Below are 17,978 nucleotides of genomic sequence, written 5' to 3' on the forward strand. Positions count from 1 at the left end.
GTTTTTATTAGCAAAGAGTGTTTTTAATCGGGACAGTGATTAATTACAGCAAATTCCATCTTTATCCAATATATGAAATACCATATATAAAAAAAGAAAAAAAAGGCAGAATAACTTGGGGGGGGGAAGCATGTTACTACTTATACTTTTTACATAAGTCTTAAGCTGGTTTGGCTGTTAAAAACAACCTGACCCAGAACTTCACCAGAATAAATCTCTGTTTAGTAAGCAAACTCTTGCATCGCTTATATGGTATTTACATGTAGACCTTCATTTAATTTCTTACCACATTCGAATGGTAGCTTCAGTGAACATAGAAATTAGGGATGCACAATGTTGTCTTTTACATACTGGTTCTGCATGTAAAACTGGGCTGATGCAACCAATGTTTTGGTCATCTTAAGTGGTATTTGTTTAGTCACATGACAATAGCTGCATTTCCATTGCAAGTGTGTGCAAAATTTTGTAGACATTCTGCTAATGTAAAATATAAAACATTTGCAATTTTTTTTCTATTAAATAAAAATTAAAATCACATGAAAAAGTGTGTTTACATAAGGCTATTAAAGAACATGCCACACCACCATCCTACTACTTCCTGTCCCTGTCCTTTTTCCAGTAGTAACACCCATTGTTGATCACATGACTGGTGATGCAAAAAAAGCAGTTCCATTACAGTTCTGCAAAATGCATTACTTCATCCTTGTGCAAAACTTTTTTTTTTCTTTGCGCTTCTACTAAGCAAATTTTATTTTGCAATTCCAATTTGTGCAATTATATGGTCAATGGAAACACAGCTATTGATGGTGTCAGCAGTGTGGTTGTTGAAAGGGTAGGGAAACATATATAGTATCATTTACCAGCCATAGCAGTAATGTAAATATCTGCATCGACTGTTTTCATGTCAGTGCATCCCTAATTAAAAATCGAAGTCAATTGAAAGTGGTATTGGATAAAACCATGCATAGACTTTCTTCTAGATTAGATAACATTGTAATGTACCAGCCTGTTTATTTAACAGCACAAAAAGCAAGATCAAACACTTCTGTGAAGTAGGGCTGGGCGATTAAATCAAATTTTTATCAAATTTTATCAATCAAATTTTTGGGTTTTAATTTTTGGAAAAAAAAATTCCACCAATGTCTTTTTTTCAGGTTAGAATATTAGGTCAGAATTTAAAAGTAAGGTCAAAGTATTACAGAAATTCAGTTGCAGCAATTTGAGAATAAAGTAAAAATAATCAGAGAATGAAGCAATAATATCACCAGAGTACAGTTGTAACATAAAAAGAATGCAGTAATAATTTTAAGAGAACTCCATTAAAAATAAAAACATTCAATAAAGAATGTTGAGCATCTTTTAAAGTTAAACCTTGGCATTCCTGGCTTTTTTTTTTTTTTTTTAACTCATCGGCTTCAAATTATAAGCAGCAGGACTTTGAAACTGTTCATTTTGAAGTTCTGGTTGAATTGTGTCGTTAGTCTGCTAATACTTGGTCTATTTTCTTGTAATTAAACAAAAAATGTCATTGAAAATTTAATTTTAAGCCTCATCGCCCAGCCTTACTGTGAAGAAAATTATTTTAGCTATCAAAAATTATTCCATTGACAGTACAAAAAAAAGAGAAAAAAAAACAAGCTACAGATGTTCTATTCAGAACAACCTTTCTGACGTATTCGTCAAAACGTCTTTAATAGGCTTGGGCCAGCTACATCAGTAACCTTAAACACTTAAAATGCATGGTTTTTTTAACTGTAAAAATGTTTCCAACAAACTGAAGTTCCTATAGGTGCTGCCCACACTTGTTGCTGCACACAGAAGAAATGTTGCAAAGCAAGGAGATTGGTGGCAATTTTAAACATAAACAATTGAGTTAATACCATGCCATCATGGTATTTTCAATTCAAATTTAAGCCACTGTGACGACCTCATGTTGACCCGCGCCCAGTCTTTACTCTTGATAAATCAATATCCGTGATTGTTTTCAACGAGCTGAATGAAATCAAGATGCGTTCAGTCCCGTGGTTTCTCATTTGGTAATTGTATTTCTATGAGTTTGTCCACAGACAGAAGTCTTGCTACCTTATGCCTCTTCGACCCTTTTGTCAGTCCAGCATTCTTTATTGTGTCTGCATTAATAAGTGAGTCTTCAGGGAAGGGATTTACAAATCATCCTTTTGGGAGAAACAATTAAGTTGGGTGTCCTGACACAAAGCCAGCTTGACTCCCGCTGTTGAAAATGGAAATGAGGCGGTCTTCGTCGGCGGACATCAGCACGTCGAAGTCATCCAGCACGGCGGGCTGCTGGTTGTTGTTGTTGCTGGACGCCAGGACAATCATGTCCTCGTTTCGGAGCAGGTTGGCGATGCTGTTGGGGTAATTCATGTAGGTGCTTCCTGGGTTGTTGACGTAATCTGGGAGATTCTGGGAAGCGGCGCTGTTCTGGGACGCAGAGGCCGAGCTGGAGAGGACTTCTTGTTGGGAAGACGTCAGCATGGACGCGGCAGATCCGCTCTCGCTCATTAGGCGTGGGTTCAGAAGGTCCTCAAATTCATCCATGTTGAGGCTGTCCAGGGTGCCTGGCACCGGAGCATCGGTGAAGTTGGAGAAATCCGGGATCTCGTCGTCCACTAGCGGGGGGTCTACCCGGAACTGGGACTCCTGCAGGGGGAAGGAGCTGCCAGTCTGTGGGGCGGCGGCACTTCCCTGCGGAGTCGCAGACTCCTCGGCCATGGGGGAGGAAATGTTGGGGAAGAACTCGCGAAGGTCTGGCAGGTTGATGGTGGAGTACTTGTTGTTGGCAGCGGTGGAAGTGGTGGAGGAGGAAGGGGCCGATACGGAGTTCACCGTGAAGGTCTGCACCGGGTTGGTGGGGCCCAGCTTCAAGCTCTCCATAATCTTCCAGGTTTGGTTGGTAGTCACTGTAGAGATGGACGAAGATGCCTCAACCTTAGCCTGGACAGAGAACAGCTGTCCTGGTTGATTGTATGAGAAGGGTTTCAACCCACTGGCAGAAGGGGCAGCCTCCGCTGCTGGAAGAAAAAAAACATCATCAGTTTCCTGGCCGAAAACCCATTGACACGCAAGAATGACTAGATTTATCTAAATTTATCATTGAGTTAATTGCGACGTCTGTAATTAATTAATTGCAATCAATTGCATTTTAATCAAAAAACCATATTGAGAAAAGAAAGTTTCAATTCAAAAACACTTTTTGCTGCTAAATTACAGGGCTAGTGTGTCTATTTATTAATGGGCTCACAAACATACAATAAAGATATTTGTTGTTTTTAATCTGTTATCTAGGTGATCCTGACCATTCATGGAACGTCTTTGGAAATGTAGACACTGACATTAGCTTTGGGAATGTCTGTGCTGCTGCTGCTGCAGCATATTTAGCATGTTTCAGGCTTGATTAGCTTCGCTGACAGGCTAACTCGTTTTAACACAACTGTAGTCGTTTCCAGCGTCCCAGCCAATTGTTTTTGAAGAAAACAATTTACTCCCAGTGGGCTCAGAGAAGAGGCTTTGTCATCTGCTATTGTTTGTAGATGTCAGTTGTGCGTCACATTTACTGTTGTACCAGAAACATAATATAAAGGAACTCGATTTTTTTTTCTATGCAAGAAAACAAACAAACAAAAAAAGAAAGTTGCGTTTATATTTTAAAACATTAAAATTTATCTAGTTAATTAATCAGATTTAATGTGATAAATGTATTTTGACATGAGCCATTCCAGAACTACGTGGCTTCTGGTGGAAGCATATTGGAGAACCTCTGTTATACTAGCTCTAAATTTTGTAGACTTGCTAATCATTTTTATGTTAAAGGTGTTGCACGTTTGGATCTTGATTCTTGGTGTCACATTTTAACCTTTGGAAGGTTGTTATTATGTGTAACAGTGGCAACAAGGTCATGTGTTTTCCAAGTGGAAGCAGCTGATTAGCGTCTCAAAAACTCGAAGAATTCATGAACTATGACCCCAAATCAGAGAGGATTTGACCACTGACACAGATCTAAAGAGGAACGGCAAAAGCAAAGGAGGTGGATTAGCAATGCTCGCCAGCAATTAATGTCATTCAAGATATGTTACTATGTTAACATTGTTTTATGTCTTCCCTGATCAAATTAATAAAACCGACTCTGGACAACAAGCGGATGAGACTAACTCACCTGCTTGTGTGTTCATAGCAGTCAGTTTAGCTGGTCTCCGTGCGAGGTTTATCTGCCGTCTGTCTTGCGGAACGGATACTAGAATTTTACAAAACACGCTTGTTAGTTAGTTTCAATGTAAGCATAATGATAATTACAAAAAGAAGGCCATCCAGGCCATAACATACCAGTTGATAACATAGATCCCAGCTTCAAGCTTTGGAACATGTCTCCTGTACGCTTTCTCTTCTCAGTCAGCCTGTATTCATCTGCAAATGGATCATCGAAATGGCAAATTATTAGGTTTCATACATATTACACTATTTTTTTCAATTATTTTCCGAGAGCCTTTAAATAAACACTGACGTCTATTACCTGGGTCAGCAGGTAGGAACTGGAAGTCCATCGGCTCGCTGACTTCACGGTCAGAGGGCCTTCTGAGTTGCATCTTCACCTTAATGGGCTCGCTGAGGTTAGTGTCGCGGTAGGGAGGTGTGCGGAACACAATGGCCACCTGCCGGTGGACGTCAGCCTGAGAGAACGTGCCCTTCCCCTCCCAGGAGTCCTGGAAGAACCGGACCTCGATGTCCTCTGCAGGAGGAAAGGCAAACCGGCAAGATTTAGAAAACAAGGGTTACCAGGAATTGATTTGAGACCAACACAAGAACAGAATGTAGTGAGCTTCATGGAATGGGTTCTAGGGATTTCTGGTTTCTGCAGTGACCCATCTCAGTTCCTACAAGTCTGGGTTGGGCAGTTGCTAGGGGAATAGTAGTTTTCTGACATCATTTTGGCAAGTGTGAAATTTGGAGGCCAGAGGGCAACAGTAGGTTGGGTTTGGTTTTTGGGCTTAAGGCATGGCTTTTTGGCAGTTGGGTTTGTTTTTTGGGGGCGTTCTCAGTTCTGGTCAGATCAGTTCTTGTCAGTATCTTCAGGCTGACTTGACCCTCAAGATCCACGAAAAGCACTAGACTTGTGGAGACATTTTGAGACAATTTCTATTTTCCTGACTCTGCAGGAACAGTTTGAAAGTGAAAACATGATGCATAGAAACACCCAGCTTGTTCATGAATAGGTGAGTTTTATGTGAAGGAATTCGAGTGATTTGAGAGTGGAGACAATGAGCCAGGCCATCTCATCCAACATCAATGTCTGACCACACAAATCAGCTGTTGAAATTTTGGTTGAAAAAAATATTGACAGCTTGTGGGTCAACGGCCTATAAACTTAAATACAATGTCATTTAAGTTTATAGGCAAGGCAAGTGATCAAATTCTTTTGGAAATATTTGGTCATTTGCAAAGAACATCTGCCTGAAATGTCAGTCTCTAGATATTTATTGCAATTGCTGCAGCAGTTGCAATAAAATTAATTCAAATGCACAAGACTTTTCAGATTTTGAAAACCATGTGTCCTTTTCCCCAACTTCAAAACTATATGTTGTCTATCCCACAAAAAAGTTTAAACTCGTATGGTGATAAAATGTGGAAAAGTTCAAACGAGTATAAAAATGTCAGTAAGATAGTGCACGTCTATATCAGTACATAATTAAACCCATAATTTACTATTACAAGAACAGATTTTGTTTGTTTAGATACAGTGTTACTGCTTTGTTGTACTGCAACTCTACAGCAACAGAGAAACAAAACCCTGCAGTTGCAACATGACGCCATCTGAAACCAGAAGGTCTTCCAACCGAAAGTTTAATGCTGCAGAAAAGTTATTTTTGGCCATAGACAGCCACGCTACAGAAGTCATCTGAGAAGTGACAGGAACACAACTGAACATTTGCAACAAACTGCAGCGCCAGCTCATTTTGGGCACTCTAGATAAGTCCGATATCCAGTCACACGACCGTACGCCTTCCGCTGTTGAAAAGTTATCAGATGTTTTATGTCCTAGATCAGGCGTTACGAGTGCAGGACTTGTGGGCCACATCCGGGTTCGCCAAGGTACTATTTTATCTGACCCGTACGTGTAATGTGACAGACCTGCAAGCTTTTGACTCTTTCAGAAGTCCTAAAGAAGGTTCTGCACTGTTTTATATTTTCTCCATTTTGTTTGGAATGGCTAAACTGTGGCTTCTTGGAGTCTAAAAGCCTCAAAAATGATTTTGTGACACTATGCAGACTAATACATTTCAATGACTGTGACTGAATTTCTGAATATTAGTGGTATGAGATTTTTTAGGCTACTTCACGTTGACGGAAAGGCTCTATTTATGCCAATTGTGACAAAAGTAAAAATGTGGTAATTCATGAGTCCTGGTTTGGGTCGATTTTACACTTAAACTAAATCATCATTTGAAAACAGCTTTATGCATTTACGCAATCTAAAAACAAATATTTTTGGCTGATACGAAACATCTGTGTGCTTCTCTTCAAACGAGGCAACAGACCCTGACTTCCTGCGGGTGCGAGCAGTTTTCTGCCTCGCCGAATTATATGCTTCATAAGCCACATCTCTGCTTACTCACTTCTGAGTTCTATTTACAGACTGCTCAGTATGAACGTGTAAGTTAAAAGCTGTAGTAATGTATTCAAATGACAGGCACCTTTTTGCACTTTATCGCAGAGGAGGAAGATTTCATCCCCTCCTCTGCAGCTGCCAGAGTTACGGTTCACTCTGCAGATTTTCAACTCGGCTGTGTTCGGGGCTCCTGAAAGACAAAAAAATATATACATTATTACTTGTAAAACAAATATTCAGTAAAGGATTGCAGCAGAGAATAATTTGAGTTTACTGCACGAAAATAGGATGTGGCTAATCTGGAGATCAGTTCTTGTCAGTATCTTCAGGCTGATGAGAAAAGTTGGTAAGCAAAGAGGAACAAAGAGCATCTGAGGCTACAAGAAGGTACCGACATAAATTGAATTTGTAATAATAGCCCATTTTCTCGTGACATTATGATCGCTATCAGAAAACATTAGCAATAAGCTGCTCACAATGCTGTATCGTTTATACTGAAGCTGAGAGGAAACGCTTCACACAGAGAGAATTTCACAGGTTTGCCCTAAGTTCACTTGACAAAGGGTAACTCATAGATGAAATTACATCAGAATAAAATCAAATTTATTCACTGAAACGAAAGTAAATAAAGACACTGAAGGCTGTCATCAATAGTCTTAAATCGATTTAGCAAGTTAACATAATTTTTGTTGACGGAAGCTAATTTTGAGTTACTTTTAAGAACCGTTTTCTGATACTGAAAATATATATTTTGCCTTCTTATTATTGAGATTGGGGGTGAAGTCGATATCAGAACATGGTTAAAGTATAGAAATCACTGTAAAACAAGGTTTTTCTTAATATGGTACAAAATATCAGTTGTACCATATGTTCTCGACGGGTTGTTTTTGAACCAAAAAAGGAATTTCGAGTGTCTTTTATGAGTATTCAAAGGCAACAGAAGCCTACGTTAACAGGACAGCGTTTCAAACCTCGAAAAAGAGATTTTTCAAGTTGGTACAGATCACCTTTTATACCAACTTATTGATATAGTAGGTGATCAATAAGTTGGTGAAAATTCTTCTCACCTCTGCAACTTAGTGAGATGCAGAGGTGAATTTTTTTCTGTATCAGTTTCTTTCATTATAAAGCTAATGAATTACTAACAAAAGTTGCGTGTCTGGTGAATTTTTGGTCAAAACAAGGCTTGTTCTTTATTCAGTGAAGTTACTCTTAGTGGGAAGCATAAACAGAAATTTTACTGAAGTAAGAGAAGCAATTCTTCATAATAAAGTTACCAAAGTAAAAGTAAAAATACTAGTAAAAATACTCCTAAAGGTATATTTTTCCCAAAAAGTTACTCATGTAAATGTGACTAGTTGACACTTTAACCAAGCGCTAGCATCTTACACTAGTAATTAGCATTGTTGGTGTGGCTGGGGATTTCTGGGTGTATTTATTTTCTTGATGCCATCGTTTCCACAAGGATGCCAACATTTCCGAATCCAGAATGTTTCAAAACAGAGCAACTTTCTCATGATTTGTCCTGTTATCTGGCCAAAGTCTTGCTCTCTGTCACCAGCAGCAGTTCTACGGCTCATCAAATATATACATTTTGAGTTTCCTTCCAATTGATCAAACTGGTCCATTCCAGTAAATAGATTCTAAAATTTTGTCAGATTTTTGGTTGTTGGCCAACCAAAACCCTTTAATCCATTAACCAGTCACAGACTGTCTCAAATACATCTGAAGTGATTTGAGTTGCGGTGTGGTAGCTACCAGCATTGATCGGTCCCTCCAGTTTCGTGGAAATTCATGCAAATAATTCTGAGTTTATTGCAATTTGGTTCAAATAACCTCTAACTCCCACCTGCAAGTGGCCATATCTCATGCTTTAAACTGTTGCCTCACTCAACTTGAAGTCTTGTTTTAGAAGGTGATCAATAAGTTGGTGAAAATTACTGTGCTTTCTCGTCTTCTTTTTTCTTCTAAAAGTAAATTTGGGAAGATTTAGTCAACAAAAAATATCCTTGCCAATATTTCTCAACTCTCATCACAAAATATCCCTTTACCCATTGAAGTTAGGCCAGTGAGACTTAGTGAAATGATAGAAATTGAGTGTTTAGAATTAATTTACCATGATTTTAACTTTACACACCACAGGTTTAGGCCTAAACATTTTCCCACTTTTGCACAAAACCAACTTTTTCATCTAAATAAGTGAGCTCTTGATAAATGATTATTTTTGGGGGGCTTTCATCAGCCAATATTGAGTATCGCGTTTCCAACTCACTGTTGTCAAAGATGGGCTGCGAGACAACGGGCTGCAAAGGAAACATGTCCCCCGTGGGAAGGGTGATGGAGGCCTGGAAGCAAAGTCGCACAGAATTCAGGTCAAACTCTTCCTCCCACACCTTGGGCTCAGGAACTGCAATCAAAACAGAGAGAGGAAAAGGGTGGGGAGTGTAATCACACAGCGCAGCAGTCTGACTAAGCACTGCATCCTGTCAAGAGAAGGTGGAACGCTTGAACAAACAAAAAAAACTAAACAAAAAGAAACAGAAACATTTTCAAACCCTGTCTGTCAAACCCTGTTTGACACAAACTGTTTGTCTCAAACCTTGTTAAGACAGGGTTTGTTAATAACATCCTGCTGAAGTTGTAATAAATCTGATTTGCATTTCAAATTAAATCTGTATTATCTCCAGTCTATTTGGGAGCTAAGGAGAGAATGCAGCAACTCAAAAGTAGAACATTTCTTTCACTTACTGTTGAAGGGGTTGTTGCTGGTCTGCAGTCTGCAAGTGATGGCTTCATTGACATCCTTCTTCTTCACACACTGAATGCCCAGGTTCTGAAAACTAAAGGGCAAATACACCAAGTTTTATTCAAGGGATGCCAGAGCTCCATGTTTTGGCTGATTGGGTATTGATCTGGAGAATTACAGATATTGGTTGTTTTGTTTTTTCTTTTGGCTTTATTTTACAGTTGTACATTTTTTGCAAGAATTGTCCCTTTGAATTTCCTTTCTGGGAACAATGCTGAGCAGAACAATACTTTTTTTACCCTAATATATAATTATATAAAATATACATTTAAACATATTTATATCCATTTATGGCAATATCTATGTTGGTTTCAATAAGCTTAAAAATAAATGTCCTTCATGTTCAGGTTCCTATAATCCTTTTAATCGGGCAAACTTATAAAGCCCTTGTGTAAAGTTTTTTTTTTTTTTATTAAATGACTAATATACCCAGTGGATTAACTCAAACCACTGGGAGTACATGCTGTTTGTTAGGATTTCATCACTCCTGTTTTAAACCACACTGACATATTTCAGTCTCACCAGGAAGACAGGTTTGGTGATAAAACACAAGGCGCTGGCGTCAAACAGTTGACTTGCGTTTTTAAGTTTTTGATCGTAAAGAACACCTGAGAGAGCGCTGCTTCCTTTTTGACGAGACCCTTTCCAGTAAAAGACTGTTTTAGTCAGTAGATCAATCCCTGAAGAGGAAGTTAACAGTTCACTGGACCTATTGAGTCCAGTTAATGTTTTACTCATGCCCACACAGAAGGCGGAGGTGGTAGCTTTACTGATGAAATTTCTAAAGTGGATAAAGTGAAGATTTGGATGAAGTGCGTCACTAACATGCAAGAAAAGAATGTAGGTAATTTTAGTCAAAGACTGAGAGCTGCAGTCACTTATCAAAACAATCTATCTGGTTTTTCCTGTCCTTTACTTGTCGTCACGCTCTTTTAATTTACTTCGAAAACTATCCCTTATCTGCACGGCTGCTTAACTTGCACTGCAAAGACCAGAAACATGGAGGATTCATTCTGTAAACCAAATCCAAGGATCGACAAGCCCACCTGTGGATTCGTCTCTCCTGCAGGTCGGCCTCATAGTAGCCATGTTTGCAGTCTTTTCCAACCAACTCGTGGGGGTGGGGCTTGTGCGGTGGGTTCTTTGTCACCAGGGAGATGCGGACCCGGAGCGGGCCGCTGTAGTTGTGAACCTGTCAGACAAAACGAGTCAAATTTGCTGGTTGAAACAGAAACAACAGAGCAGGTTTAATGGCTCTCAGTCATCCAATAGCAAATAAAGAACAGCCAATCACTGTGCTTTATGTAGAAACATTGAAAACGGCAACTTTGATTTTTTTACAGCATGTGTGCAGGTTTCACCAACACAAATTTGAGACCTTTTTAAAGACCTATATCACAATAGAAATATGCAAAAGAAAATTGGTTACTTTATGTGGAAGTGCCAAGCTTTTTTGGACAGAATGTACATAGTGTTGTATGGGTTGGCAAAATACGTAAGCAGGTGGCAAAAACGAATATCGTCTAGCGAATTGGCGATAAATTACGTTTAAATAGACACAAAAAAAAGCTAGCAAGCTTGCTAGCAGAGGTATATCAGCAGATAGGTAGCAGTATCCTCAACTGTCTCAAGTGTCAGAATGTAATGAAGACGTCTGTGTGAGTCAAACTTTTGCCTGACAGAAAAGTCCCACAAAAAAAAAAACAAATAGTCATGCTACAACAAAATGTAAGACCTGTGATAAATGTTTTTAAGGCTAACTTAAACAATTTCCAGTGGATTTAAGACATTTTAAAGCTTTAAATTAAGATACATAAAGTTAAGATTCTTAAGATTTTGAACAATACCTTTTGTTTTTTCTTTTTCTTACAGTAAATAATTGTTTTTCTGATGAGTGGAAACTAACAAAAATCCTTTCCCAAATGTGTTTGTAAAAATTTGCGTACCAAATACTGTATGTCACTGTAATAACAATGCATGTGATATTAATATTGCAAAAGGACAATATTAAATTCAGCTTGATCTACAGAGAGACTTGAAAATTTGTGCTGACTAAAATTCTATTTTGAATCTAACTGAGCTTTAGCTATACTACAAAGAATACCAGTGTGTTATAACAGTGTGTAGCATCACTATTCTGAACCATGGAGAAAAAACACACAACAAAAAAATACATAAATGTTGAAATATCATTTGTGTATTGAGGTCAAGGCGAGTGTCCAAATGTCAACCTTTCAGTCCAAATATGGTCATGTTCAGTTTCAAAATAGCGACTGTTTCCAAGCTTGAGAGCGTTTACTTCCTATTTCACACCTGCCTTTTAATGGCCCCTGGTTTCACTGTCCACATGAATCTTTAGGGGTATTCCCAGTTTAGGCAACACATGAAAACAATCACATTTTCTGGCTTCTGTTAGAAGCACCATCAGCTTTTCTAGGAACACTACTGGAATCTTGCACGCAGTGTTATTCTCAACGGGACAACAGCTAATCATCAAAGCATCTGAGGCATGGTTACCTAGGCGACTCCTGGCTCATATGTTATTCATCTTTCAACCTAAATGTGTACTTTTCTTGATCATTTCAATTATTGTTATTATAATTATTATTTCTGAGTGTTTCATCATCTCTCAAACAACTTTTCACACAGATGCTTCCCTATACAAATGTAACAGGCAAAGGTATTTAATCATTCCATCACACTGAGGCAACAAATAGTAAGCAATGTGGTGAAGAACTTCAATGCTCTTGACAATGATTGGGAAATACCTCATTGCTGAAGCATGTCAAAATGCATCAACACAACAAATCTAATGCAACACTTAAAAAACAAGCATTGACGGAGTATGGAGGGCTATTGAGGCTCACTGCAAGAAAAAGACATCCGGAGCGATGAGACAGCAGACAAAGGAGTGCACCACTACCAACACTCACCCGAAAGAGCGTGATAGTCAGAAAACTAAACAAATAATCCAAAAAGTTATTTAAGTCTTCGAGCTAGCAGAGTAAGACGCTGATCATGCTGTCACCGTTGGACCGCAGCTACGTGCTACTGGTAGCAATATTTCAGACGGAGCGCCGTTTCTCCTCCAACTGGCAGTGAATTCTCACACTGAACGTCTGCTTGAAGCTGCAGCATGCAACTTAAACAAAAAAACAGAAGATTTTACATATGCATTAAAACTTTCCTTATGTCCTAACATGAGATAGACAATCAGTGGAAAAAAACTCGATCTCCTCTGCCTCCTGTGTTCTGCAGAATTACTCCGCTCGGTCACAAACAGCCAATGAGAACCATGCTAGCAGGAAGTTTTAATTTTGTTTATTTTGATACAACCTGCATTTAACTTTGAATGAATGTTTCCTCTTTTTCTTGACATTATTTAATCTGGTCAGTGTTGTAAGATTTATTTGACTCGTGTATAATTTAGGCTGTGTAGAGCCTTACTCTTAAATATTGTTTTACTGATTGCAGGTTTTTCAATTGTCCTTTTGACCAAGTAGTTGCTGTATCGAACCTGCAAATATTTGGCATGTTTTATGTCTAAATTAGGTGAATTTATTGCCAGATCATTCTTTAATTTTGCCAGATCACAAACTAGCAGTTATACCTAATGCAAAAAATTAACAGCCAATCCAGGTGACCGGCAATAATCAACCCTCATGGGTGATCGGTATTGGCAGCATAAAACCTGATCGGAGCATTACTAATCCAGATCAATAGATCAGGCTTTTTTAAAGATTGGTGACTGGCCAAAAAAACCAATCAGTTGGAGCGATCGGTCTGCCCCTACAGTCAAAGCTACAACGAAATGGTTTTGATCAGAACATATTCATGTGCTAGAATAGGCCAGACATAAATTCAACTTGATCTACAGCATAGGTGTCAAACTCTGGCCCGCGGGCCAAATTTGGCCCGCAGTGTAATTATATTTGGCCCGCGAGGCAATTTCAAATCAATATTAGAGCCGGCCCACCGGTATTATACGGTGGCAATGCGGTGACGCCACATTCACCGGTTATACTACGAATCCATAATGCTCTGCTGTTTTTTGGCGTGTCAATCAGGACAGAGGCAGCAGTGGCGGAGCCAGAGGGGTGGCACTTGCCACCCTCAACAGACCCCTGGCCACCCCTAGTGCCACCCCACTGGAAATGGTCATTTTAAAATATAATACTTATGAGATCGGCAAAGATTTGCCAGGAAAACTGTAATTTCCGACTGCCCCTGAAAGCAGCCCGATACCCGACGCTGTTCATTGGTTAAACTGACATGTGGTTCCTGCTTGATCCAAAACACACCCGTGGCTTTAGAGTTACACCGTCGAGGAGTTCTGCAGGTATTTACATTTTACCGCTGAGCGGTAACCGCTGTTACCTTCCTAATGAGAGGCGGCACTTGTCCAACATTTCTAAAAAAAAAATAAAAAAAAATGGTTGTGCACCGCTGCATAGTACCTCGTTTATTATATTAGCCATGCTAGTGCTGATAGATCGTGTTTTAGACAGATTCTTTTAACATATGTTTTCGTGCACATGCTGCCCTCTCATGTTTTATATCTCCCAGCTCTTGCTTGAAATGTGTGTGGTAAGAATATGTGAAAACCATTAAGTTTTATAATGACTGAAATGTAAGTAGGCTATGTCAAATGAAAGCTTTGAATTATAACCTCACTGGTTACATTAATTAATTTTAAACGAAAGGAAACAAATATTTTTTTCCTTTCGTTCCATGGAACGGTCCATTTGTATATGGACCCTCTGATAAAGCCTTGCTCACCCTTTGGCCCCTCCTTGGAAAAAAGTCTAGCTCCGCCACTGAGAGGCAGACACGCCTTCTCCTCTGTGTCAGTAGCACTTATGGTAGCGGACATGGGTGTATTATGAAGGTGGTGATCCGTCTTCTTGCGCACCAGCACTTACCTATGTGAGCAACTTTTCTCCTCAATAAAATGACTAAAACATCTCACAGGAGACGTCTGACTGACGAACACCTTTTTTTCGATAATGAATTGTTTCGTCAGCTCAAACCACGAGGCCCGACATTGATGAACTCAACGTCATTAATGACAGGTATTTGGCTTGGCCGCATCAGAGTAGATCAGTGTGGCGCAAAATGAGCAATAAATAAGTTTTCTATGCACCTTTTCTTGTTACGCCAAGGCCTGAATGGTTTATTCATAGTTTATTTAATGATTTATTTTCAAATTTATTAGCCTGTGTACAAACCTAATTTTGACATTTAGGTCAGAAAGGAGGCATTCAATTTTTATTTAAATTTTATTTAATATGTTTAATATTTTATTTCATATATTAAATACATTTTATTTATTATTTTATTTAATATGATAATATGTTTTATTATTATTAGCAACTCAATTTTGCACACCTGCACTTTTAAGTTAGATAAGCTTTGCTTGTTCAATATTTATTGTTATATTAGAACTTGTTGGGTCCATATCAAAAGATTCATTTGTTCAACCTTGGCCCGCGACTTTGTTCAATTTAAAGTTTTGGCCCACTGTGTATTTGAGTTTGACACCCCTGATCTACAGAGAGATTTGAAAATTTGTGCTGACTAAAATTATCTTTTGAATCTAACCGAGCTTTAGCTATTCTACAAAGAATCAGTAAAATGATTTAAAAATATTGACTCAGAGAACTGAATACAATTGCAATGTGACAATTTGCAGATTTTATTTGTGCAAACCACTGAAAACTATACGACGCTCCCCTTCCATTCAAAATTATACTTTGTGTTGGGTTATCTCATAAAATCCCATTCAAATTGAAGACCTAAGATGAAAACAGAAACTGTGCAGCGACAGGTCGGAGTCTGACCGGTAAATATGTGAATTTTGTGCTTCATTAAATCGGATCAAAGCAGGAAAACGTTGGTTTGACCAACCTTGATGGCCGGGTAGGTTTTAGTGGTGTCATTGCTTTTCTCTCCAGGAATGCTGCCAGCTGAGCGACCCTCACATTTATAGCGGAACCTCATCCCCCTCTGCTTCGGCTGCTCGATGATCTCTATGTAAGGGCTCGCTGGTTGGACTGGTGGGGGCATTGATGTCAAGATGATCAATAATCAGTATACAAACGAGGCAAAAACGGTTGCACGTTTAAAAGTAAAAAATAAAAATAGTTTCATACCCTGGTTAATGGAGGTCATGCCCCATCCGTACACACCTGGGGGTGACAGAGAGATAGGGTTAGATAAACTCCCAAGAGGAGTAACAGTTAATCATCTGCATTAAGTGACGCACGACACAACCCGCCGCACAAATGACTAAAACACAGTAAAAAACAAGCAGGACTCAGTGCATATTTGAGGTTTTAGAACGAGTTTGTCATTTGTGGTGCAGTCCGAGTGGAAATCTACCAGACGGCGCAGCGACCAGGGGAGGTCAGGAGGCCGCCGAGATACACAGGCTTCCCAGCTAAATATAATTACTGCTCGTAAACCGCTCGCCAAAGATCCAGAGGCACTGGAGTGAGGAAAAGTGCAAACAAGGGGGTGAAGTGCCGGCGTCTCGCATTACCAGATTTGTTGCTATAGAGGAAAAAAGCTGGCTCAACTCCAGTTTCTGAGAAGAAGGTGCGACGAGATCAGGTGGCCAAAAAGCTCCACCCTGCATTCATTTCAGAACCATGAGTGGGATGCTTTCCAAGCTGGAACTTGCCTGCTTTCTAGGGCTTACACTAAATAACTGTAAGATGGAGAAAATGTATGTATATATTTTTTAATATAATGCTCATAGCTTTATTTCCCTGCTTAAATATAGACCAGCTCAATGTATCCTTTTGAAGCTGTACTTTTTTTAATACATGCAAAATTAAAATTCAGGTTAATAAAATTATGGAAATGCAACTGTTATTTTTAATCAGAGTGGCATAATTTATGCTAGTTTCAGCTTCGTATGAAAGTGAAAGTAAATGCCTATGAGTGTGTGTGACTGTTGTCACACACACTTTCGGTGCACTAATATCATAACTGCTGAAGGGTTTTGGGGCAGCTGGATGTCACTTTCACTTTAAGTGACCCAACATAGACGTCACTATAAAATTATTATTGAAGTGATCTCGTTTGTCTTATCAAGCCGAATATTGAGACAATAATAAATAAAACTGTTTAATGGCCGCTCCACTGCTGCTGCATACGTTTTTCCTATTTTTTGCCTGATTTAAGAAATCAGCTGGGCGGCTAGATGAAGTTATACAAAATAAAGATATTTTTAACATTGAAATAAACAAGTGTAGTAGATAAAATGCAGCCCGAACATAAGGTGAAGAGTGCCATATATCAGATTAGTGTATTTGAGTATAATTGATAATTCGCATTTCATCAGAGGGATGGAGAAACATCAAACTGCGGGACTTCTGAGTGGAGTACGGCAGTCACTCCTTTTGGACCGACCCACAAGGCCTCCTGGCAGGGCGACAGGTTCGAGGCCAGGTGAAGTCGCCGCCAACAGGCTAAATAGTTCAAACAAGTTCGAAATTTGTAAGTCATATCCTTTAGGAAATTAATTACAAATACTAAACTTTAGGTTAGAGTTTAGCTTACAATTCGAGAGCAACCTCCTGTCCTGTTCGCGCAAACCCAGCGAGAGCGGGGCTTTCCCTATTCGCAAAACAACTACCCGTACAGTTTCACCTCCTGCCAAGCAGCAGAGCCAATAAAAGCAGCTTTACTTACCGTCCATGGCTGTGTCCGTTTCCGCCTCGCACTCCTCTTATCACACCGCTTTTCCTCACGCCACCTGTCCTCTGTCTTTTGTGTTTCTTAGCAAAAAAAAAAAAAAAAAAAAAACAGACGTTGCTTGCAACAACGACAATGTGAAGTCGAAAAACTTCTTGACAGTGCGGAGCTGTGGCCTCCTCCGCCCCACCCACACAGTAAAGCGCCGGGGCAAGCACTCGCTCGCTTTCCGGTAAAAGCAGCCTAGAAATACAGCGTGTGCTTCAGAGAACAAACAGCACCAGCTGCTTGTTTGGTTTTTGCGCAATGTCCCACTGTCAAAGTCAGCAATTGCGACTGAAATAGTGCCAATTGTTTTGAGTCACCCCTCTGACAAATTTCTAAAGTAGATAAAATGTGGCCATTTCAGAGCCTGTCAAACTTAATATGAGGCCCTGGGCCCACCGGACACCCCAACCACTGACCTTCCGTTTCATATTGTCTAATCTTGACCTTTATGTTTGGGAAATACATACTACCTGTGTTTAAACTCATAACCACATTGTTTACTTGAATTAATGATCAACATTAAGGTAAAAACCTGACTTTGCAATTTTGTTTTTAATTTGTTTCACAAAACATTTCTAAATTCGCATGGGAGAACAGGGTGAAAATCAGACAGTATATTATTTGATTACATTTATTTTTTTTACCCCATTTCTGTAATAAAATTAAGGAATATGGGGTGGTGGTAATAATTTTCTATGCTGTTCACAATGATTTGTCCTGCGACACGTAGGCTTTTGGCTATTCTGATTGAAACAAAAGCACATTTTGGTTTCGATGAGATGTAAATCTTGTCTTAATGAG

General features: G+C 39.2%; 1 protein-coding gene across 2 annotated transcripts; it reads right to left on the reverse strand.

The window, feature by feature from the left end:
• Positions 1 to 64: 64 nt before the first annotated feature.
• rela (v-rel avian reticuloendotheliosis viral oncogene homolog A) lies at positions 65 to 17,308 on the reverse strand. 2 transcript variants are annotated; one of them, XM_055058659.1, is made up of 11 exons: positions 17,127 to 17,308; positions 15,581 to 15,616; positions 15,336 to 15,481; positions 10,475 to 10,620; positions 9,371 to 9,462; positions 8,895 to 9,029; positions 6,708 to 6,812; positions 4,529 to 4,744; positions 4,342 to 4,422; positions 4,175 to 4,252; positions 65 to 3,029 (listed from the first exon to the last, which is right to left on the reverse strand). In XM_055058659.1, exons 1-11 carry the CDS (start codon positions 17,131 to 17,133, stop codon positions 2,191 to 2,193), a joined length of 1,881 nt encoding a protein of 626 aa, XP_054914634.1. In that variant the 5' UTR covers positions 17,134 to 17,308; the 3' UTR covers positions 65 to 2,190. The 2 variants fall into 2 exon arrangements, with proteins under 2 accessions (XP_054914634.1, XP_054914633.1); XM_055058658.1 differs by having other exon boundaries at positions 65 to 3,032.
• Between the last annotated feature and the right edge of the window lie 670 nt (positions 17,309 to 17,978).

Source organism: Poeciliopsis prolifica, unplaced genomic scaffold (assembly GCF_027474105.1).
Source record: "Poeciliopsis prolifica strain line A6 unplaced genomic scaffold, Auburn_PproV2 SCAFFOLD051, whole genome shotgun sequence".
NCBI classification, from domain to species: Eukaryota; Metazoa; Chordata; class Actinopteri; order Cyprinodontiformes; family Poeciliidae; genus Poeciliopsis; species Poeciliopsis prolifica.